This window comes from Orycteropus afer, unplaced genomic scaffold (genome assembly GCF_000298275.1).
Source record: "Orycteropus afer afer isolate SDZICR_OR568_19922 unplaced genomic scaffold, OryAfe1.0 scaffold00074, whole genome shotgun sequence".
NCBI lineage: Eukaryota > Metazoa > Chordata > Mammalia > Tubulidentata > Orycteropodidae > Orycteropus > Orycteropus afer.
The window spans coordinates 4,642,966-4,665,860 of NW_006921661.1; the positions used below are offsets into that span (position 1 = coordinate 4,642,966).

The 22,895-nt window shown below is 41.2% G+C and overlaps 1 protein-coding gene across 1 annotated transcript; it reads right to left on the reverse strand.

Annotated features, from left to right (window-relative positions):
• On the reverse strand, nucleotides 1–22,358 carry GVQW3 (GVQW motif containing 3). Its single transcript, XM_007940921.2, has 2 exons — nucleotides 21,894–22,358; nucleotides 1–174 (listed from the first exon to the last, which is right to left on the reverse strand). Exons 1-2 carry the CDS (start codon nucleotides 22,356–22,358, stop codon nucleotides 1–3), a joined length of 639 nt encoding a protein of 212 aa, XP_007939112.2.
• Between the last annotated feature and the right edge of the window lie 537 nt (nucleotides 22,359–22,895).

A 22,895-nucleotide genomic window follows, 5' to 3' on the forward strand; every position in this document is an offset into this window, starting at 1 on the left:
TTACATAGACATGTCTTTAATTGGTGCCAGGGTAGCGGCCAGAGAACTTATGGGAAAGCAGGATGTTATGTTTTCATTCCCTGAAGTCCCATAAAGCAATGAAAGATGAGGAACAAAATCACTGCTCGTTGAAAATTTATCGACCGTGCAGACCCAGAAAACACAAATAACTATCTGAATCGAAAGCTAACCTCATCTTCCCAACTCACTGGAAGCTATGCATGTTCCCCTCTGTGGCCCCGCCTGTGTGCCGAGATGTACAGCTGAGCAAAAGGTGTGATTTCTAAGAAATCAGTGCCTTAGGACATAGATGGCATCCTTGGCTCCCCCCAGAACTTCCCAAAGAAGATGTGTGCTTGGAGGTATTTGGGAAAACCCTTCCCCTCAAAACATCACTCCCTCCAGCCTGTCACCGTCCTACGAACTGGCACCAGAAGCTGACTCCTTTTGGGTGAAGCATTCATTCAACCATTCATTCTTTCTTTTCCACTCTTTGGAGATCTAAGGTGCATGCATTGAGTGTGTACTACATACAAAGTACTGTTCCGGTATCAGAGAAAATACAGAATTAAATCAGGGAAATGGTTTTCTAGGAGAAAAGAGAGGACAGATAGATGGATGAAATAATGGATGGTGGATGGCATCACATAAAAGATAAAGCAATAGGATTTGGCACCAAAGGGACTTGGGTTAAAATCTCAGCTCTGATTCTTATTTACTGAGCCACCTTAGGTAGTTACTTTGATTCTCCTAATTTTTACTATGAAATGGGATAATAATGCCTACTACACATGGTGATTATGAGGTTGATAAGAGTTAGCAGGATTGAAAGTACTCAGCACAGGACCTGGCACTGATCAATAAATGGTTGCCAATTTTGAATAAGTGTCACCAGGGAGGGTCTGTCTGATGAAGTGTTATGTGAGAGTTCATGTCTGCATGGAACAAATGTTTATAGATCACAGACTCTGTGCCAGGTCTTATGCTAGGTATTAGAAATTCCATTAGGGAGGTCATCCTTCCCCTGACCAGACTGAGTCCACTAGGGCATATGACTGCTAACCAGAAGGCTGGCAGTTCAAACCCACCAGCCACTCCTTGGAAGGAAGGTTGGACAATCTACTTCCATGGTGATACCGCTTCAGAAACCCAAGGAGGAGTCGCTATGAATCAGATCTGACTCAACGGCAGTGAGTTTGTTTTTTGAGTTTAGGAAGTGCAAGGATATAGTATGATAAGAATAGGAAAATGTTACATGAATGCTGAGAGAGTCTATTCAGGCTTAATGAGGAGAAAGGGACAAAATGGTCACCTCTGCCTGGGGAAATCAGGAAAGATTTGATGGAGGAGACAACGCTTGAGCTAAGTCTTGAAAGATGAGGAGATTTTCATTTGTAGAAAAAGAAAGAAAAGATACCCATGCACACAGCCACAGTTTCCTTCTTTCTGTTCCTAGAACAAGCAAACCTTATCTTCTGGGATCTTGGAATCAGCTGTTTCTTTGTATGGGAAGTTCTTCTCCCAGATCTTCCCATAATTGGCTCCTTCCTGAAATTTGGCATAGTACCTAAGGCATTTGACTGCTAACCAGAAGGCTGGTGGTTCAAACCCTCCAGCCACTACTTGGAAGGAAGGTTGGGCAATCTTCTTCCATAGTGATACTGCCTCAGAAACCCAAGGAGGGGTTGCTATGAGTCAGATCCAACTTGATGACAGTGAGTTTGGTTTGGTTTGACATTTATAACCTGGTATTTTCTTATTTACTCATTTGTTTATTATGTCTCCTCCACTAGAATGAAAGGTCCATGAGAACCTGAGATCCTGGCTGTCTTTTTATCCACTTTATTGCAACAAACACCTAGGACATTGCCAGGTATATTACCAAAACCAAAAACCAAACTCACTGCCATCGAGTCAGATCCGACTCATAGTGACCCCTCCTTGGGTTTCTGAAGAGGTATCACTAAGGAAGTAGATTGCCCAATCTTCCTTCACAGGTATTCAATATATTTGTTGCATGAATAATAAGTAAACAAACAACATGAGGTAACAGAGGGCATGCTGCAACCAAGGAACTATTAACGACAGTGCCTGGCATACAGGGAACATTGATTTTTTTTTTTTTTTCCATAAATTTGAAAATTGATGAATGCCTGAAGAAAATGCTATAGGAATTGGTGTGGGAGATAATAGAAGAGAAGGCCTCTGAGCTGTGTCTTGATGTCAGAGAAGGATGACAATGTGATAGGGATGTTGGGGAGTGGATTAGGAAGATTAAATCATATCACTTTTAAATCTCTTCCAACCTTGAAATTCTAAGAATTTCTCCTGAACAGATCATCTCTTGCCACCCTTCCTGGTCCCCTCACTCACACCCCTCTTTCCACTCCACCCTGTCTGGAGGACCTAGGGACATATGACACACCATTTCCTGCCAATGTAAATCATAGACTGATGTGTGATGCTTGTTCTTGGTTTTTACCATCCCCAAGGTGGAGATGGCCCCATAACTCAGGGTGGAGGCCCCAAGCGAAACTGGCCTTTTCACAGGGTGGCAAATAAGGGGGAATTGTTTACCCACCAGCACCTTCCTGGCACTGCTCCCAGATAATTTTATGTCCTCTGGTCCTGGATCTGCTCCTTAGTTGGATGCACCTCAGTTCACTTGCTGAAGCACTGATGTGTGACTGTTTAACTGCCTCTGTTTCCTGTCCCAGGGATCCTGGGCTTCAGGGAGCATGGGAAAGAGACAAGAAAGAGAGCTTTGTATGAGGTAAGACTTGACAGTAATAGTAAGGCCAAAGACTAACTTACACTTACATAATGCTTAACAATTTATAAAGCTCTAGAGAACTCCTATTCATCCTTCAAGACCCTAGCAGAAGCACAAATATTACCTTTTTACACCAGCCCTCAACTCTCCAAAGCACAGCTAATCCTTCCCTCTAAACTTCGTAAAACTTTCGTTATAGCCCTTATTAACATTGTAATTAATTTGTATATGTATCTCATTTCCTCCATTAAACAATCAGATCTTTAGGGGCAAATCTCTCCTTTTTTCAGTAAAATACATTAAGTTTTTGCTTGAAAAGTAATTTTTATTAGATTTATTCCTTTCTCATTAAAAAATGATGTTTATAATTATCACAAATCACTTATATAAAAGTATAATTAAGAAAGTTTAAAAGCATCTATAATTTCATCACCCAGATAAAATCACCAGATACATCTTGAGTCATATTTTAGCATAAAACCAAAACCAAACCCACTGCAGTAGAGTTGGATCTGACTCATAGCGACCCCTCTTTGGATTTCCAAGGCGGTATCACTACAGAAGTAGATTGGTCATTCTTTCTTCGGGACTATAGGGTATAGTCTATTCTATTGTGAAATCTTCAAACATCACTGACAATCCCCTGAAGCATTATTTCAAATGACTGCATTATTTAACATAAAGAGTGCATGGTAATTTACGTAACAATTTCTCCATTGTGAGATATTTGGGTTATTTCTTTTTTCTTACAATTCTATACAGAATGCTGCAATGAATATATATATATATAATTTTTTGTATATATAAATCTTTGCATCTCTACTTTCCTAAGATATATGCCTAGAAATGGAAAGCCTAGGTGCATTGGTTTAGACTCTAAAGGTTCATAATGCTCACTGCCAAACTGGTGTGAAAAAAGGATACCAATCTACAATTCCACCAGTGCATGAGGGTGCCCATCTCACAATACTCTTATCTGTGTTAAGTATTATCTCACTTATACCTTTACCAATTCCAGTGTTCTTTGCATAGTGCTCCTTAAAGTAATTTTTCTTAAACGCAGCAGAAATTACACAACCAAACTTCTTCCTAAGACATCAACCTGAAAGAGTATATTTATTTAAATAGTGCTTCCACTACTTTAAGCATTTTTACAAAATTTATTTGAAAATTTCCTGCAAAGCAGACAACACATTCCTTTGAAATCTAATTTGTAATACTTTACTGTCTTTGGAAAATGATTTTTTTTTAACTTTGGGCAACAAAGGTCATTTGGAACTTATAGTAAATGGGATAAGAGCTCCAGCTGAGTTTGGGGTCAGAAATGAAGTGTAATTTTACAGTAATGAGATTGAGGGCTTTTTGGTGATTTGTAAAGGGGAGTCCCACAGGAGTACTGGGCAGTAGTGTCATCACTGCAACAAATGCCAAGCCTCCCAGTGTGACCATTCCAAAGCGGCTACATTCAGGTGGGGGCGTGAGTCTAGATAAGTAATTATGGAACCTCTTCTCATGACTTCACCATTACTCCATGTATAACCCCAGGGATAAGAGTCAACTTATTTCAGAACTGGTTTATTTCTCCCTCCTCTCTTCATCAAGTCTGATTGGCCTGATGTGACTCTATGGCCATGGCCTTAAAGGGGAAAGTTGGGAGACTGAGACATGGTCTGGTAATGGAAAGAGCTCTCCCAGTGCAGTCACAAAGTTGTGGGTCTGATGCCTAGCACTGCTTTTTAGCAGCTGTGTGTTAGGTCTTATTTGTAAATGAAGATCCTACTTCACAGATTAGTTAGGAGAAATGGGGAGTGTATATAACCACACACTGATACACAAACATGTATATTTAAAAAAAACAAAAGCAAAAACAAAACAAACAAACAAACAAAAAAAAACACTGCCATCGAGTTGATTGTGATTCATAGAGACACCCATTGGGTTCCCAAGATGGTAAATTTTTACGGAAGTAGATTGCCCAGTCTTGTTTCCATGGAGTGGCTGGTGGGTTTGAACCACCAACCTTCTGGTTAGCAGTCAGATGCCTTAGGCAATGTGCTACCAGAGCTCCTTACAAACACAAATATATATACTACAAACTAATGTAATAGCAATATATTGACAGGGAACTTCCAGAAAGTCAAGCTGGATTCAGAAGAGGATGTGGAACAAGGGGTATCATTGCTGATGTCACATGGATCTTGGCTGAAAGCAAAGAATACCAGAAAGATGTTTATCTGTGTTTTATTGACTATGCAAAGGCATTTTACTGTGTGGATCATAACAAATTATGGGTAATGTTGTGAAGAATCGGAATTCCAGAACACTTAATTGTGCTCATGAGAAACCTGTACAAAGACCAAGAGGCTGTTGTTGTTCAAACAGAACAAAAAGGTAATGCATGGTTTAAAATCAGGAAGGGTGTGTGTCACAGTTTCACTATACATATTCAATCTGCATGCTGAGCAAATAATCCAAGTAGCTGGACTAAATGAAGAAGAATGTGACATCAGGATTGGAGGAAGATTCATTAACAACCTGCGATATGCAGATGACACAACCTTGGTTGCTGAAAGTGAAGATGACTTGAAGCACTTACTGATGAAGATCAAAGAATACAGTCTTCAGTATGGATTATACCACAACATAAAGATAGCAAAAATCCTCACAACTGAACCAATAAGCAACATCATGATAAATGGAAAAAAGATTGAAGCTGTCAAAGATTTCATGTTACCTGGATCCACAATCAACATCCATGGAAACAGCAGTCAAGAAATCAGACATGATACTGCACTGGGAAAATGTGCTACAAGAGACCTCTTTAAAGTGTTGTGAAGCAAAGACGTCACTTTGAAGACAGAGGTGCGCCTGATCCAAGCCATAGTATTTTCAATATCCTCATATGCATGTGAGAGCTACACTTTGAATAAGAAGGACCGAAGAACTGATGCCTTTGAAGTGTGATGTTGGCAAAGAACACTGAAAATACCATGGACTGCCAGAGGAGTGAACAAATATGTTCTAGAAGAAGTGCAGCTGGAATGCTCCTTCGGAGCGAGAGTGACTAGACTTCGTCTCACCTATTTTGGTCATGTGTCAGAAGGGACCATTCCCTAGAGAAGGAAGTCATGCTTGGTAAAGTAGATCAAACTGAAACAAACAAACAAACAAACACACCCATTGCCATTGAGTCAAATCCAACTCAAAGTGACCCCCATTGGGTTTCCCAGGCAGTAAATCTTTATGGAAGTAGATTGCCCAGTCTTCCTTCTACAGAGTGGCTGGTGGGTTTCAACCGCCAACCTTCTGGTTAGCAGTCAAATGCTTTAGGCACTGTGCCCCCAGAGGTCCTTTGGTAAAATAGAGGGTCAGCAAAAAAGGGGAAGAGCCTCAGCAAGATGGATTGACACAGTAGCTGCAATGATGGGCTCAAGCACAGCAAGGATTGTGAGGATGGCGCAGGACCAGGCAGTGTTTCGTTCTGTTGTATATAGGGTCACTATGAGTTGGAACTGACTCAATGGCATCTAACAACAACAATATAACTAACATTTATTGAGTGCTTACTTTGTGTGTATTGCAAATACTTACTACCTCCCTAGGTGGTATGCAAAGAGAGAAGTGTTCAACTACTAATAGAAGGGTGGACAGGCCCATGATCTGCTTCTGAAAGATTACAGCCTTGAAAAGTCTATGCTGCACAGTTCTACTCTGCACACACAGGGTTGTCGTGAATCAGAATTGACTCATGGCAACTAATAACAACATCTCCCACCATGGAGATGGGAAAGCTAATCACTTGCTTTTCCAGCTTCCCGTGTAGATAAGGGTGATCATGTGGCCAAGTTCTGGCCAATGAGATTTGATAGAGGTCTGCCGGGAGTCATTAAGAGAGCTTTTGCTTTCCTGAAGAAAAGGACTGATGAGTTGAAACCAGGACTTCGAACCAATTATTCCCAGTTCAGTCATGGCCATGAAATGAGAGCAGAATGCTCCTGAATTTTTAAAATGTAGGTGAACTGGAAAGGGGAAAATGACAGGTTGATGCCCTGCTAGAAACTTAATCTTACTCTTAGAAAACAAGGACAACAGGCATGTTGCATAGCAACCAAATCTCTTGATTGGCAGAATTGGAAGCAATGGTGCCAGCTTGAAGGTGGCTGCTGACTGACTTCACCACTTTCAATGTGTATCACTCTGCACAGTCCTGGGAATAATTCAGTCTCCTGCATCAAGCTCCTAATGAGGCCTCACTACACCTTTTCTGAATCTACTATTCTAGGGTTTCAACACTTGGTTTTTCCTGTTCTAGTTATTGTTCTACTTCACCCAAATTTTAAAAATTCACGCCTGTTCCACATTCACTTCATTGTCCATGACTGAACAAGTTTGAACCAGTCTGAAGTCCTGTTGAAAGTGTCCCTTTCCCCCATCCCACTTCCTGCCTTGAATTTGGAGGTGATGGCTTGGCTTTGCAGCCATCTTGTAACCAAGGTGGAAAGACCTAAGGAGCACCTCTGGAATTCTTGTTATGTAAAAATATAAGTACCTGTTTGTTTAAGCCACTGTTAACTATCTTTATCTGCAGTTATAAATACTCCCAGTGTGCATACATAAAAGTATCCATACATAGTATTTGCTCAGTAAAGGGTGGCTATTGATACTCATTCACAAATGACTAATAGAGAATAATTCACAGAGAACTAATAATAGTAATGATGGTTGCCCCACATATTTATGCAACACTTGACAATTTTCAAAACATTTTCATACTCATTTAATCATTTGATAAAAAGGCAACTTTTTTTTTTAAGTTTTATTGTGATTTGGATGAAAGTTTAGAAATTCATCTTCCATACAGCAATTCACATACACTGTCTCATAACATTTACTGCAATCTCCCACAATGCAACAGCTCTCCTCCCACTTCTTTCCCCATAGCCACTTCTTCCCTGTGTCCTTCTCTCCCATGCACTCATGCTCCCCGAGCTGTCTCCCTGTGCATACACAGCCCTTCTCCCATGATTGATCTCTCTGTGGAGTGTATCTACCTAATGTAAATGTTCAGCTCATATGCCTGTCTTTTGTTTGGCTGGAAGCCACAGGAGTGGGTTCAATTCCAGACTTGAAGGGTAGCTAGGGGCCATAATCTCAGGGGTTCCACCAGGCTCTATCAGACCAGCAAACCTGGTCCAAAAGGCAACTTTTTAATACTAAGGGGAAAAAGAAAAAAAAAACCTCACTGCTGTCGAGTCAATTCTACTCATAGCGACCCCTCCTTGGGTTTCCAAGGCAGAATCTCTACAGAAGTAGATTGCCCAATGTTCCTTCTGAGGAGTGGCTGGTGGATCATCTTAATTGTAAAACGATGTTGAAAAAATATTTTACAACTTTTATGTGTTGCAAATAGGCTTATCTTCTTTCCTCCCTTCTTTTTATACCGGTCTTAGGCCTGTTTTTCTCAGATCTATCCCTTACTCTGCTCTGCAATCTAACACAGGGAGGTTGCAGGCTGCAAATCCAGGCTCCAAGACATGTGACTTCCAGTTGAATTCAGCCAATGGGAGGCACTAGCAGGAGACTGGGAGTGGGATGGAGGAGGTAGAGACCAGGATATTTCTTCCATCTCTGGTTACATACCCTCCATGGCTCCAGTTCCCACTAACAGACCAGCTATGGTCAAGTTTCTGATGAATGACCTGGTGATATTGCCTCCTCCCTCTATCCCTTTGGCTTATGGGTGGCAGTGGTTTCCTGCTTTTGCTAATCTTTGGAATACTTCTGTCCTCTATCCCATCACGTGTGACCAGTCCATTTCATTAAAGTCCCTCTATTGTAAATACTTCAGTGTCTTCTTTACCCTCGGTTAGGTCTGTGCAAGGTGCACCAGGCAAGAAATGCTCCCAATCTAAGGAGGGAGGAGAGAAGCCTGGGAGGACACCAGAGTCCTGTTCGCTGAGACATGCTCAACATGCAGCAGAACTCACAGGTAATTGCTGCCAAGGCCTGGGCTTCCTTCTTCTGAAGGCAAGCCAAAGACAATATGCAGGGTTCTTGGTATATCCCCTTCACTGCCCAACTCAGGAGCAAGCTTGAGGATGCTTCTGGATAAGTGGCAGAAATGCCTGTCAGCTTGCACATCTTCCAGCTAAATGCACTGCCGACTAGGCTCAGGAGAGCCTGGCTGCTTGCTCTCTACCTCTTCCCCTCCTCCCCTAGGAAACAGGAAGAATTCAGAGTATTTGCTTCAACAAATGCCAGAGGTGAATTGTCTATAAAGGCTAACGATGGAGAGAAACCGGAGGTACCAAGCAACCTTTAAGATACCTCAATGTCTCATGTGGGATTTGAGAGTCAAACAGACTGAACACAAAACTTACCTTCTCACTTAAAGCTGTATGGCTTTGGCAAATCAGACAACTTATCTGAGTTTGTTTCCTCATCTATAAAATGGGGATAATAAATATCTACCTACTAGGATTACTGGTTCTGATCTGGCAACTTCCAGCAACATGGCTAACTATATTGATATAGAGGGGTCTTCTATCCCAACCCCTGCTACAGACACATGGAGATGCTGGATAAAATAAAACACAAGTGTTCTATTTTTATCACCCAAGTGGGAAATTATAAAGAGAAATCTCTAGATATCAGAAATGAAAAAGGAACTCAAAGCCAAAATACTGGACAGGTGACATGACTGACCAATTCACAAGGATTTTACACTAAGATAGGGGCCCTCAGGATTGTGGAATATGGTTGCACTGTACACTAAGGAAGGAGCTCTTGTGGCATGGTGTGTAAAGCATTTGACTGTTACCCAGAATATTGGCAGCTTGAACCCACCAGCTGCTTCACAGGACAAAGATAAGGCAATTGACTTCTGTAAAGATTTACAGCCTTTTTTGGGGGGCGGTTGCTATGAGTTGGAATCACCTTGATGGTAGTGGGTTTTGGATTTGGTACACCATGGAGTAGGAGATGGAGCTTCAGTTCTAGCCAAGTGAGAAACTTGGAACTGAGCTCCTTGCATAAAGCCCTGAGATTGGAAGCACAGCCCCTTCCATGAAAAGACTGGAAAAACTACCCTAGGGTGAGAGAAATCACAAAAAAGCTTGATGTCTTTGGTGGCCTTGGGTAGAGAAATAAATGGGACTCACGAGAAATATTCATGAGACCTCGGTCTCTGCCACAGGCAGATTAGGGTTTGAATTTACTTTCCTATATGTATAGGCAGGAGTCCCTAGGTGGTGCAAATGGTTAACATGCTTGGCTACTAGCCACCCAAAGATAGGACTGGGAAGAAAGGCCTGGCAATACACTTCCAAAAAAATCAGTCATTGAAAACCCTATGGAACACAGTTCTATTCTGATACACATGGAATTGCAATGAGTCAGGACTGACTGAATAGCAAATGGAACTGCTACTGCTATATGTACAGGCGATCCATTGAGATAACATAAACACTAGTGCAGAATATTAAAATTCTCAGGTTTCAGCTATGACTAATTCAAAAGAAAGGAAAGGAGAGAAAGAGGGAGGAGGGAAGGAAAAGTCTTTCACCCTTCCTTGTCTAGAATTCATCATACTTCTTCCAGATTAACCTATAGACTTGATCACATCACTTCCCTGCTCACAAATGTGTAGTTTCCCATCATTTTCCTAACCTTAGCCTTCAATCTAATTAAAACTCTTTCAAAAAGGAAATGCACAAAGGTCCACTCTTTCATGTATCCACCACACATTTATTAAGAAGTTTCTGGCAAATTTATTTTGGATGCAGGGAATACAGAGAAGAATTAGACACAGTAATCCTTTGAGTTCATGGACTGGTAGGGAAAAATAGGCACTCTGCAAACAATTATGTCCAGTTAAATGCATATAGGTTCCTGGAGCCAAGAATGTGCTATGCACACTGGGGGTGGCTGCTTTGTTAAAGGGAGAACAGCAATCAAGTAAAGCTGAGACTTGAGTGCTGAGTAGGGTTTTGCTACATAGATGGTAGCAGGGAGGGATTCCAGGAAGAGGGTGTGGCTTATTGCAGTAGGGGACAGTAAGAAGTGTTAAGGAAATGACATGGACCTGACTAAAGTGAGAGTCACAGAAAGTCTGGCTCAAAGCTTGGGCCACTTGGTGGGTGGTAGACACTGCTAGCCCCTAAAGGGGGCCTGCAGGGCATTCTCTTCTCAGGGCATTTACAGCCCCTTCCCCACCTGTCTTATATACTCAATTTTATTATTTTTTTTTTCATGACTTTTTGCATTTGCAAACTACTCCCTCCTTCCTTGGGCTTCCTGTTTTCCTGTTTGAAATTTATGTTACTATGGGAATGTCATGGCACAGTATAGTGGCATTTATAAGTGAAGTGTTAAGAATTTTCATAACTTCTAGAAACACAGGACTAGGGCTTGGGAATATAACCCCTAATTATGTAATAGTATTCCTGACTTCAGACGCTGTGTCATAAATATAAACACACCCAGAAATCTGAGACAGCACAGAAGAGATAGTTGAGAACTTTATTAGGATTTATGTCCCCAGATTAAAAAAAAAAAAAAAATGCTTATGAGAAATATTAAAAACACAAACCATAATATGTTACTTAGGAAGAACATCTGGAAAAAAACGAATGACAAAATCTCAACATTTACTTATGAATATACATCTTCTGGAGGACCAGTGGGCCTGGATACCCCAGGGAAATTTGGAAAAATCCTCTCTACCACCTTCTATGCCATAAATACATTACCTCAAAATGGTATGTAGATCAACTGTTGGTAAATTATATTTGTTAAATGCATCAAGAGTGACCACTGTTTTAAAGCTATTTTAAGGATACATACTTCAGTAGAGCAAATTATTACCAAGTGAGTAATAGAAAAAATTCACCGGACTGAGAGAAGTTCAAGGTCCTTCATTATTATTCTGGCTCTGCCACCAACTATATGTGTGATTCAAGAAAAGTCACTCAAGCTCTATGGGCCAATTTTCTTATCTAACCTGGGTTATAATTCTGAGTTTTTACTTATTAGGTTTTTAAAGCCAGGTTCATGGGTCCTGGCCCACAGCCTAACATCCAGTTTCTTCTGAGAGATACATCTGAATCCTTGTGGACATAGTTTAGAACTTTCACATAAGAGGAGCTAAGCATGGCATGGCCACCAGGCCACAAACTACCATTGTTCTGTGTTTTACTTCTTTATACCCCACTCTCATCTCCCTAAACACTGTGATTGTGATGACTTCAACTTTTTGCTCCAAATTCTTGACAACTTGCTTCTTACAGTTGGTCCTCTGGGAAAGACTGACAGAGGAGCCCATACTTGGTGTATTTCCCTACTTCTGGTCTTTCCTTTCTCCTACAAGGCTGGACACTAAGGGCAAGCATAGGACCCTCTGTGCCTAGTACAAAGAAAGAATTCCCAAAGAAGGAATTCAGTAAATGGCTATTAAACTGGATGATTTTGAAGGAGGAAGCTGAGACAATGAGTCTGTCAAAGACTTGAATCCTAAGGGTGAACTTTTGGCAGCTTCTTTAAACTATTTCTGAACTTTCCAGGTATTTCTACAATGGGCAAAAATATGAGTAAACTACCAACCAGAGTTAAGCCCTCCTTTCCCTTGGCTGTCAATACCTCAATCTCTTGTAAGTAATATAGTAATCAGATCCCTCCTAATACTTCAAAGTCTGCCTAATTCTCCAACCCCTGGCACAGGCCATCAGGCACACATCTTTTCTCTAAGAGACATAGCTATTACTCTCCTAGTCTGTTGTGCTGAAATAGCAATGACACGATGTGTTCGTCTTTGGGGGACTTCATACCTGCCATTTAGCCTCTGCCAATTCGCTTCAGAAGAGGTCTTTTATTAACAGTGTTTAGACCCCACCTTTATTAATCTGCTATTCAGGAAATACAAAACACAACTGTAAGAATTCTTTTGTTTTGTTAAGCAAATTTATGTTTAGGTCATATTAACCGGCAATAGATAGAAGGCAGTAGATCAGGCTTTTTGTGGATTACTACCATTTTGTAGAGTACTTTGGAGGCTATTAGGAAGACTGAAGAAGCTAAGGAAATGACTATTTATTGACTTTTACTACATGCCAGGCATCATGTCAGGAACTTCATATATATATTATTTAATGTCAGCTTCATACCTAATGATCACTATCTCACATTAGTTTTACTCACTTCTTATTTCTTGTCTGTCTCTTCCACTTAAAACATAAGCTCATGAGATTTTTTTTTTTTGTCTTGATCATTGCTATATCCTCAGTGTCTAGAACAATGTTGGATACGTAATAAGCACTCAATAAATATTTGTTGAATGAACAAAATGAACAATTCTGAGACAGTTGTTATAATTCTTTTATGTTGTTGTTGTTATGTGCCGTCGAGTCGGCCCCGACTCATAGCGACCCCTCCTTGGGTTTCTGAGGCAGTATCACTACGGAAGTAGGATTGCCCAACCTTCCTTCTGAGGAGTGGCTGGTGGGTTTGAACCACCAGCCTTCTGGTTAGCAGTCAAGTGCTTTTAGCCACTATGCTACCAGAGCTCCTAATTCTTTTATAGATGAGTTAATTGAAGTGCCCAGAGAGGGGAAATGAACTGCCTAAAGCCACATACCTAGTTCAGTCACATAGCTACATGACTATCCAAAGTCACATAGGTATTAGGTGTTAAAATCCAAGTTTTGCTCTTTCTGTGCAAGGGACTTAGATATAAAAGAACTCTTCCTGCTTGACAAATCTACTACCCTATATACCTATAAAACATGTATTTACCTGTGTACATTTGAAGGAGCCCTGATGGCATAATGGTTAAGTGCCTAGCTACTAATGGAGAGAAAAGACCTGGCAATCTGTTCCCATAAAGATGACAGCATAGAAAACCACATGGGGCAGTTCTACTCTGTTACGTGGGGTTGCTAAGAGTCAGAATGGATTCAACTGTCCTTAATCACAACATCAACTCATTTTAAGGTCTGAAATTTTGCCAAGGAGACATTTCTGGCATTTGAATGATAAACATTTTACTAAAGCAACAACTAAGTACAGTTTCCCAACATAACAATTTTATCTACGGCTAAGCATTAGCTACATCATTTCTCATTTAAAAATCCCACAACATAATTATTCTTCAGACACAAGTAAAGAGCACAGTAATTCTGGATGCTGACAAAATAATGTTCACAAACCACAGTTTTGTAAGTTACAACATCACAATAATTCATGATATGTGTGTGGTAGTGTAATCCATGTTGCTTGAGATTCCCAGTATGGGAGGAGGTAGGCTTGGTGTACTGAAAGCCATTCCTATGGTAAAGGAATTATACAGAAGGTTCACGGATTCTTCAGAGAATCGGCTAGAAAGAAATCCATCTCAAGAATTCATTTGAATGAGAGGATGCGGGAGTGATTTTACCTGAAAAGAGTACTTCATAGCCTTCTTTCCATTTGTCAGAATATACTTGATTTGTAAGTGCTCTTACCTACCTGGGCCTATATGACAGGAGTGTGCCACTTGTAGTGTCTTCTCCTATCACTTTTTTCGTAGGGATTCTGGTCTTATCTCCTTCTCCTGTGTAGCAGGCTCTCTGCTCTTCTGACCTACTCCTTCTACCAACTTGGTATCATACAGTCTCTATGCCAACTCAGTTAATTGTTCATGGACCAAATTAGTGGTTTGGCCTCATCCTCTACACTGCCAACTTCTGGTGCTATTGTTTCAGTTTGGTAATAAAAGTAATACTTTGGAGAAGTATTTTTTTTTTAAAGCATAAAGACATTTAAATCGATCATAATCCAATCACTCACACTAAGCATATGATTTCTAGTCATTTTTAAAATTTCCAAATTTATAGTGAAACTTCTGAGAACCAGAACTCAATGGGGCTGCCTCGTTTTTCTGAGTTTCACAAGTTCTTTGCCTTTGACAGAGTGCAGTCCTACCATTCTTCTATCACTTGCTTTGTTGTTGTTTGCCGTCGAGTCGGCCCTGACTCATAGCGACCCCTCCTTGGGTTTCCGAGGCAGTATCACTACAGAAGTAGGATTGCCCAACCTTCCTTCCGAGGAGTGGCTGGTGGGTTTGAACCGCCAGCCTTCTGGTTAGCAGTCAAGTGCCTTAGCCACTATGCTACCAGAGCTCCTATCACTTGCTTTAGTGAAAAATATTTGAGTTTTCCTTCTCTGACAGGTTTCCACCTTACACAGGTTCCAGCTTTTGCAGGTTTTACTGTATATACCATCTTGCATATCATTCTTTTCATTTAGCATTATATGTAAGCATTTTGCCACACTGTTACATACTCTTCTTGAACATTCATTATAATAACTGCGTAATACTCTATTGAATAATGTTGTTGTTGTATGTCGTGGAGTCAGACCCGACTCATAGCAATCCCTCCTTGAGTTTCCGAGGCGGTATCACTATGGAAGTAGATTGCCCAACCTTCCTTCTGAGGAGTAGCTGGTGGGTCTGAACCGCCAGTCTTCTGGTTAGCAGTCAAGTGCCTTAGGCACTATGCTACCAGAGCTCCCACTCCATTGAATAGTCATACTGAAATTTATTGAACCAATTTTATACTGTTGGACTTCTGGATTATTACACATAAATTTTATCCACATTTTAGATTATTTCTTTAGGACAGATTCCCAGAAGTGGAATGAGAGGATCAGAGGATATAAACATTTTTAAACCTCTTGATAGATACTGCCAAATTGCTTTTCAGAAAACTGCTGCCAATTTACACTTCCAACATTGCCAGTATGTTTTTCTACCACCATAAACCTGTCCAAAGGATAATAAAAATTTAACTGAACATGCAGTCTTCAAATTATTAATGGTGTTAGAAAGGCATCATGACCATAGCAAAAAGGCATGTGGCAAAGGTCACACCTATTTCCAGGTATGAAGTTAATAGTACGTTGGTGTGAGCACAAAGAAGTTTGCAAGAGTGGAGTAGGATACAGTCATGTATTGCTTAACATCTATGATACGTTCTGTGAAATAGGACGTTATGTGATGTGGATGTTGTGTGAACACCTAGTTTATCTAAGGTTTCAAATTCTGCTGCCTTCATTCACATCAGCACTCGCAGACTCACTACTTGCTTTCACATTACGCAGCAAAAATTGTCATTTGAAATGCTTGAACCATCCAGAGCTAGCACTAAACTCTACATTGCAGTCTAGTCCTGCTTTTTCTTTAAGCATCTCAAACAAGCTTTATGCCTTAGCAGTAATCATCAATGTACTTAGAGAGATTTGCTTTTGTGTCTGATCCTCAATCCACATTATTAACTATTTCTCCATATCTGACATAGGTTGTCTCTTGAATTTTCATTATCCTTGTAGCTCTCAGTGGAGCTGATCATTTAATAGCTTGAAGAACTTTTGAGTTTACAGAGGCTGTATGCCCTTTGACAGGGATTTCTGAGCTCTATTTTAACCTTATGAGACCATGGACTTACATGGTGCCTGAATTGATGTTATATAGCACATGATTGTAATTAGATTTCAGACCATCAAATCCTAGATCTGTGTCTGTTTTGTCCACTGCTATATTCTAGCACAAAGGACAGTGTCTGACACATACAGCCATTCAATAAAAATCTGTGAATGAAGTAACACAGAATCTTCTTTCAGAAGGTTCAGCAGGTTTTCAGCTGCTGCAGGCTTTAGTCTCTCCTAATTCAAGGAAAACATGAGTAGCTGGATTAGGTGTCCTTGTAAAGGTCTGTCCAATCCTGAGATTCTATTCAACAGTTTAAATGAAGGTGACACAACAAAGCTCTCTTTAGGGGAAAACACATAAACACACCTAAAGGACATACCTTGGTAGCAGGTGCAGGGTGTGAATATGTATATTTTCACAAGCATGCCAAAATATATACTTTAGTGTTTTGTCACCTCCAAAGTAGTCACTTACATACATAATAGCATACTTATTCAAATGCCACTTGTGGTCAACGCAGTTTTGGAAGTAGCTGCAGTTCATTCTGTTTTTGCTGGTTGCAACTTGGTACCATTTTCAGTATTGTTAAAATTATTTTTGAGATATTAAAATGCAACAGTATAGTTGGAAGTTTGTGTGATCTCATTTTCAATAAAAAAACAGCACAAATATAATTTTGAGGCTCAGAATATGGTCATGGTAAAATAGCCAATTATTCAGTTATAGTTCACTCCTCTGGCACCATAAAGATTCCCTCCAATGTCCCACAGTCTCTTTATACTAAGGTGTCAGATATGACCAGATCAATTTGGCATTAACAATGTTATCAATGGAAAAGAATCAATCATCTGTCATACTTTATATACACTAGATTAGAGGTCAGCAAACTATGCCTTGTGGGGTAAGTCTGGCCAGCTGCCTGTTTTCTTGTAAGCTAAGAATGGTTTTTACATTTTTAAATGGTTGAAAAAAAATCAAAGTATTTCATGATATGTGAAAATCATATGAAATTCAAGTTTTAGTATTCCGTTTTGTTGGAACAGTCACACACATTTGTTTCTGTATTACCTATGTCTGCTTTCACACGGAAATGGCAGAGTTGAGTAGCTCCAATAATGAATGTGTGGCCCACAAAGCCTAAAATATTTACTTGATAGAAAATGTTTGCTGACTCCTGCACTAGATCTAAGTGGGTCCTAAGAGGTATTGAAGTTTCCTATTACAGATTTTTGTGTTTCTAGATATTAATACTTGGAGAAGGGTGATGCAGCTGGGATAGTATTTGTAAGTATCTGTTCAGTCAAAGACAGAGAACAAAAATACAGGAGGGCAGCCTTGGCTAGGATGTAAAAACCTGGTAAAACATGGGAGGTGTAATCCAACTGAAGAAGCTGTTGGAGAATACAGGGTAACATAGAGTTTCAGCAGCAAAGGAAGATTCTTACTAATAGAGCCACATGGGACCCTGGTGAGACCTAATCCTAAGGGAGCCCAGTGGGGAGACTTGTTGGCCATATTAGCAGAGTGGTATATGCGATGACTGAGCGGGGTATGTGATGTTGAGATGACTGACAGACAGTTCTCCAGGGGTATTCCACCCCTTTATTAGATGTCCTCAAGTCATTTAACATCTAGATTTATCTGGGCATCTCCAGTGGCAAACCAGGACTTGGACTGAGAAATGAATCTGAAAGGAAGGCTCTGGAAAGCAGGCCCCTGGGACACATACTTCTCCAACAATGTTGGAATAACATTTCAAAGAGGATTCAGAGCCAGGAGCCAGAATTCAGAAGACTGCACAATCATCCAAATATTTTTGGAAGTTAAAGATTTGGTGAATACTTTAATCTGTTCTTGATCATTAGCAATGGGGCAGGTGGAGCCCTGGTGGCACAACAGTTAAGCACCTGGCTGCTAACTGAAAGGCTGATGGTTAGAATCCACTTAGCAGGTCTGCAAAAGACCTGGTGATCTGCTTCTGTAAAGATTACAGCCTAGAAAACTGTATGGGGTTTGCTAAGTCCCGTGTGGTCACTAGGAGTCGACACTGACTCTATGGCACATAACAAGAAGTGAAACAAGGAGGATGGTGGTGGTGAGGCACTGGGTGGTGGGTGAATTGGGTAAGATCAACAATGGGATGATCTGCCCAAAAGGTCTATTCCTACTGGGCTTTCAGCTGTGCCATATAACATTTCATGTAGATTCTGAAATCAAGTAAGAGGGTATGAATAGGGGAGAAACTTGAAGGCCAAAGAGATTCAATGACTTCCTGTTGAGCTTGAGAATTATGATCAAGGTTTACAGATGCCAGCTCTTCCAGCTTCCCAGAGAGCCAGGCTTGATTTCTTATGATTAGGTGGAGCTTCTCCTGCTAGGGAAGATACAATTGCTAGAACAGGATCTGGATATTATATCTGAAAAACTTTCATGACTCTTGAGTATGAGAAGTACCCAAATTGCCCCCTTAAGAAACTGGTTAATCCTGGTTCTCTAGAGAGGGGAACAGATGGTTAAGAGTCAGAGGTAGGAGAGAACTTTTTTTCTCACTATATGCACCTTATGTTGTTGTTGTTATGTGCCATTGAGTCGGATGCGACTCATAGCTACCCCTCCTTGGGCAGTATCACTACAGAAGTGGATTGATTGCCCAACCTTCCGAGGAGTGGCTGGTAGGTTTGAACCGCCAGCCTTCTGGTTAGCAGTCAAGTGCCTTACAGAAAAATAAAAACAAGAGCACGTTCCCCCATGTTGCCTCACCTACTTCTTAGGGATAGGAAGGTAACATGGGTCAGGGCTGGGGCAATTTCCTAACTCAAGACTATGAGGCTGAGATAGGGTGCTGGAAGAGGGACCTAAAAATCAGAGACAGGAGTTGTAAGTGGCAAATCACGATCAAAAGGGCAATTCACGCCAAAGGGGCCAAAAGCAGGCACTGGAGATACGGTCCAAAACCAGAAAAAAAGTACCAGGCAAACAGAGGAACAAGAGCAAACTGGTGAAATAAATTGAGAAGTGTCTGAGAAAAGCCACGGATTAGCACCTGGGACATGATGCATGGGTAGATCACTAAGACACCTGGGCAGCAGGGTACAGGCCAGGGCAAAATTCCTATGGGTGAGTACCTAAGACTTAACATTATATCAGAACTCTATTGTTGGGGATAATCAAAAATCATATTCTAGCCTCGTATTTAGTGATTCTGAGCAGCCATGTGAGAATGGTTTGCTCTAGATGAGTTGTAGGGCAGTAATTTTACTTTCCTCAAACCTGAGGTATCCTTTCTTATCCCACTGGATATTTTCTGGGAAACTTGCAAAGGAGCAATGGGTTCTGCTCTTAGTTCAGCCTGACTACTACTCAGAGGATGATCCAAAGTAATAAATCCTTTTCACTACAGCCACTTTGGACAATTTTAATTCACACTCCTGATTCTGTTGCTCAACGTCCAAAACCTGTCTGAAAGAACACTGCCTCCAGTATCCTACATTTCAGCATGAGTCTTGGTTCAGCATCTCTGGCAGGGTCACTCCAGCCTTGCACACAGAACTGGAATAAAATCCAGAAATAAGTTCTCCCAGGACCTCTGTTTTAAGGTGAAGATAATACTTGTAGGTACTGTTGTGGGATCCTAGACTGGAACCAGGAGCATACAATCGTGCAACAATTACTACTGACCCAAGCAAGGATTAATATGAGGTTCAGCAACCTGCAAAAGTTAACTCTGGGGGTTTTGTTCCTGAAAGGCAGTGTCCCTAGGGACAAGTGATTGTGGGAAACTCAGGGCCTCTCCTGATTTAGGAAGACTTGATGGTCCTGAAACACAATGTATGGAAATTGCTCAGTAGGTGGGGGCAGTTGCTTGGTTTAATAGTTTTCTTGCACAGCATGTTTTATTTGTGGGACAAGATCTAGCTTTCAGGTTGCCTTAAAACTGACAGATTTTAGTTGATAACTCGTACTTTTTTTGAAGGGGATAGAGACAGTGAAAGAAGAGAACTAAAAGTAACTGATTTGAATACATATGTATTGGGCCTCTACAACCAATATTTTACTTCCTTATTAAATAATAGATGTGATGGGAAAAAATCCTTGGGTAAAACATAGATAGAAACTGGCCCAAATGCTATTCCCCCTCTCTATCCCCTATCAGGCATTCTGAGATGTTTCATCTATGTGGCATTGCCTGATACCCACCTGGGACAAATCTATCCCATAAATCTTGTCAGAGAGGCAGGGAAAGGTGAGAGAAAGCAGAGTTTGAACTTGCAGAGACTGCTTTTTTGGGTTCAGTGGAAAAATTAGATAATAAAATATGTAGGTTATTAACCTATCCATAGACTCAGGAGAAGCAAACTACTGGCACAGATTTTGGGATCAAGGTGAGGAAGTAAATTATCCCAAATTGTTCACCTGCAACACCATTACTTCCCTTTTAGACTTCACAATTTCTGCCAATAGAGCATTATTTTTCTACTGACACAGGTTCAAAGCCTTATGCTATCCCATCTGCCTAGAAGCTTTCCCTAATTTCCTCACCTCTGGTCTAAGACCCACCCTTCCTTAGGGACTCAACTGAAGAACCACTTCATCCATGAAGTCTACCTAACCCTTGGTGGTCTTGTTTTATAACTCTTATCATTAATACCCAGCAGTGTTCTGAACCAAACCAAACCAAACCACCCTCATAATACAGATGTTACTCAGTAGTAATAGGCTGCTGTGTGGGAATCAACCCACATAACTCTAATTCAGGGTTTAGAATGGCACCTGACCACCTCCCCACACATTACAGTCTAGGCCTTATCCTTGGTATATATTTGCTAGGGCCAGATGCTCTTTTTGCAGCAGAGGGGATGCCCAAATGAATGTGAGTGCAAAGGACTAGAATAAAACCAACCCAGGTCTTCTGTTAGTGGCAGGCAGGTCTGTAAGTACATTATTACTGGTGGCCAAACTGTCAGTTTTGAGGGGCTCCCACTTAGTCATTTGGGCCAGATCAGATCCTTAGGCCCAGCACAGCTCATTAAGTCAGCATGCCACTGACTTCTACCATACTTCAGGCCCTGATTGCAAAGCAGGCTGGAACTGTAGACCTTTGTGGTCCTCCCAAAGAGTACGCCTCCCTAGGCAGACATACACACTCCAGGGGGTCCTGTCCCTACCTCTCACTGGCATGGTCTCCTGAGGCAGAATGTTGAGAACCAAGGACAAGACAGCCACAACAAGCTAAGGTCTGGGCAGTGAAGAGATCCAAATTTGTTAAGCAGAAGAAATCAAGAATATGTAAGTACCAGAAGTCAACAGCCAAGAGTTCTTCAATGTTGTGGAGAACAGCAAGGAAGATGGCCCAATAGTCCAGCAAAGAGTAACTAGGAAGGCCATGACCTAGAAGGAGGACTGGTAGAAAAGACAATAGATAAGCAACAAATGAAGGTGCGTAACATCAAAGCAGCTTCCTAGCTCAAGTCCAGCTACCTTATATTCCTTTCACCATGGTGTGAACCAATCTTGAGCTACCCTAGTGGGAAGGCTTGCTGAAGATGAAGCCTGCAGAAGCTGGCTGACAGTGTGGTGGGTTCTGGGACCGGATACTGGAAGAGGCATTTCCCGACCAGCTTCACTCTGGAGATGACTCCATGTTTCAGAACTTGTTACCTTTTTCCTCACAGATGAACTATTTTTCCTGGTTTCCTTTGAGAAATCAGACTGAAAGTCAAATTTTCCAGGTTTAGAGTCATTCTTCAAAATACCCGATAGAACTTTTGCAGACACTTTCCTCATGTTCAAGTTTTCTTTCAGAATGAGTCTAACAGTTTCTTTATCTAAATTTAACTCTTCAGCCATCATCCTCACTGTCAGGTGCCTGTTTGAACAAACCAAGTCCTTGACCTTCTGAATATTTTCATCTGTCCGGTGGGTGACTGGACGACCACTTCGTGCATCATCTCGAACATCTTCCCGCCCTTCTTTAAACCTTTTGTGCCAGTCAAAAACTCTGGCCCTTGACATGACTTCATCTCCATAAGCTTCTTTTAAAAGATGGTGAGTCTCACTTGCAGACTTGTTCAATTTCACGCAAAATTTGATACTAATCCTTTGTTCTAAATAACGGTCACTCATTTCGGCACTTGAGCAAAACAGGAATGGTAACAGGCCACGATTGTGAAAGGAAGACTGAGGAACAATTTCTATAGGGCCTAAGGCAGAACCATGTCGCTATTCCTGCTCCTCTGGAAGGCTCACAGAAAAATTACCTCTAATCATTTTTACGACACAGAGTAATTGTTTTCCGAGTGTTTGCTCCTCAGCTTCCAGTTGAGGTTGGGGAGGCCTGCTCTCAGAAACTAAAGGTACCAAAGAGTAGCTGCAAAGCTGAGGAAAATGAAATTTCCTACAATCTACGTCTGCGTCCAACCTGTGCCGCAGCTCTGCCGGGAGTTTGCAAGTCAGTCACCAAGGTCATCACGATTCCGCGGCTCTTACGACTCTACGGCAATTTCTGCAATAGAAGTCTAAGCAGTGGCAACTTATGCAAGCAAAAATAGATGCAATGGTGATGTAACGTGCAAGCTCACCCCAGATCTGCAGAGACCCGCGCACACCAAGCCTACCGGAGCTGCCTGAGACTGGCCCGCCCTAGAGTCTCAGGGGACACAC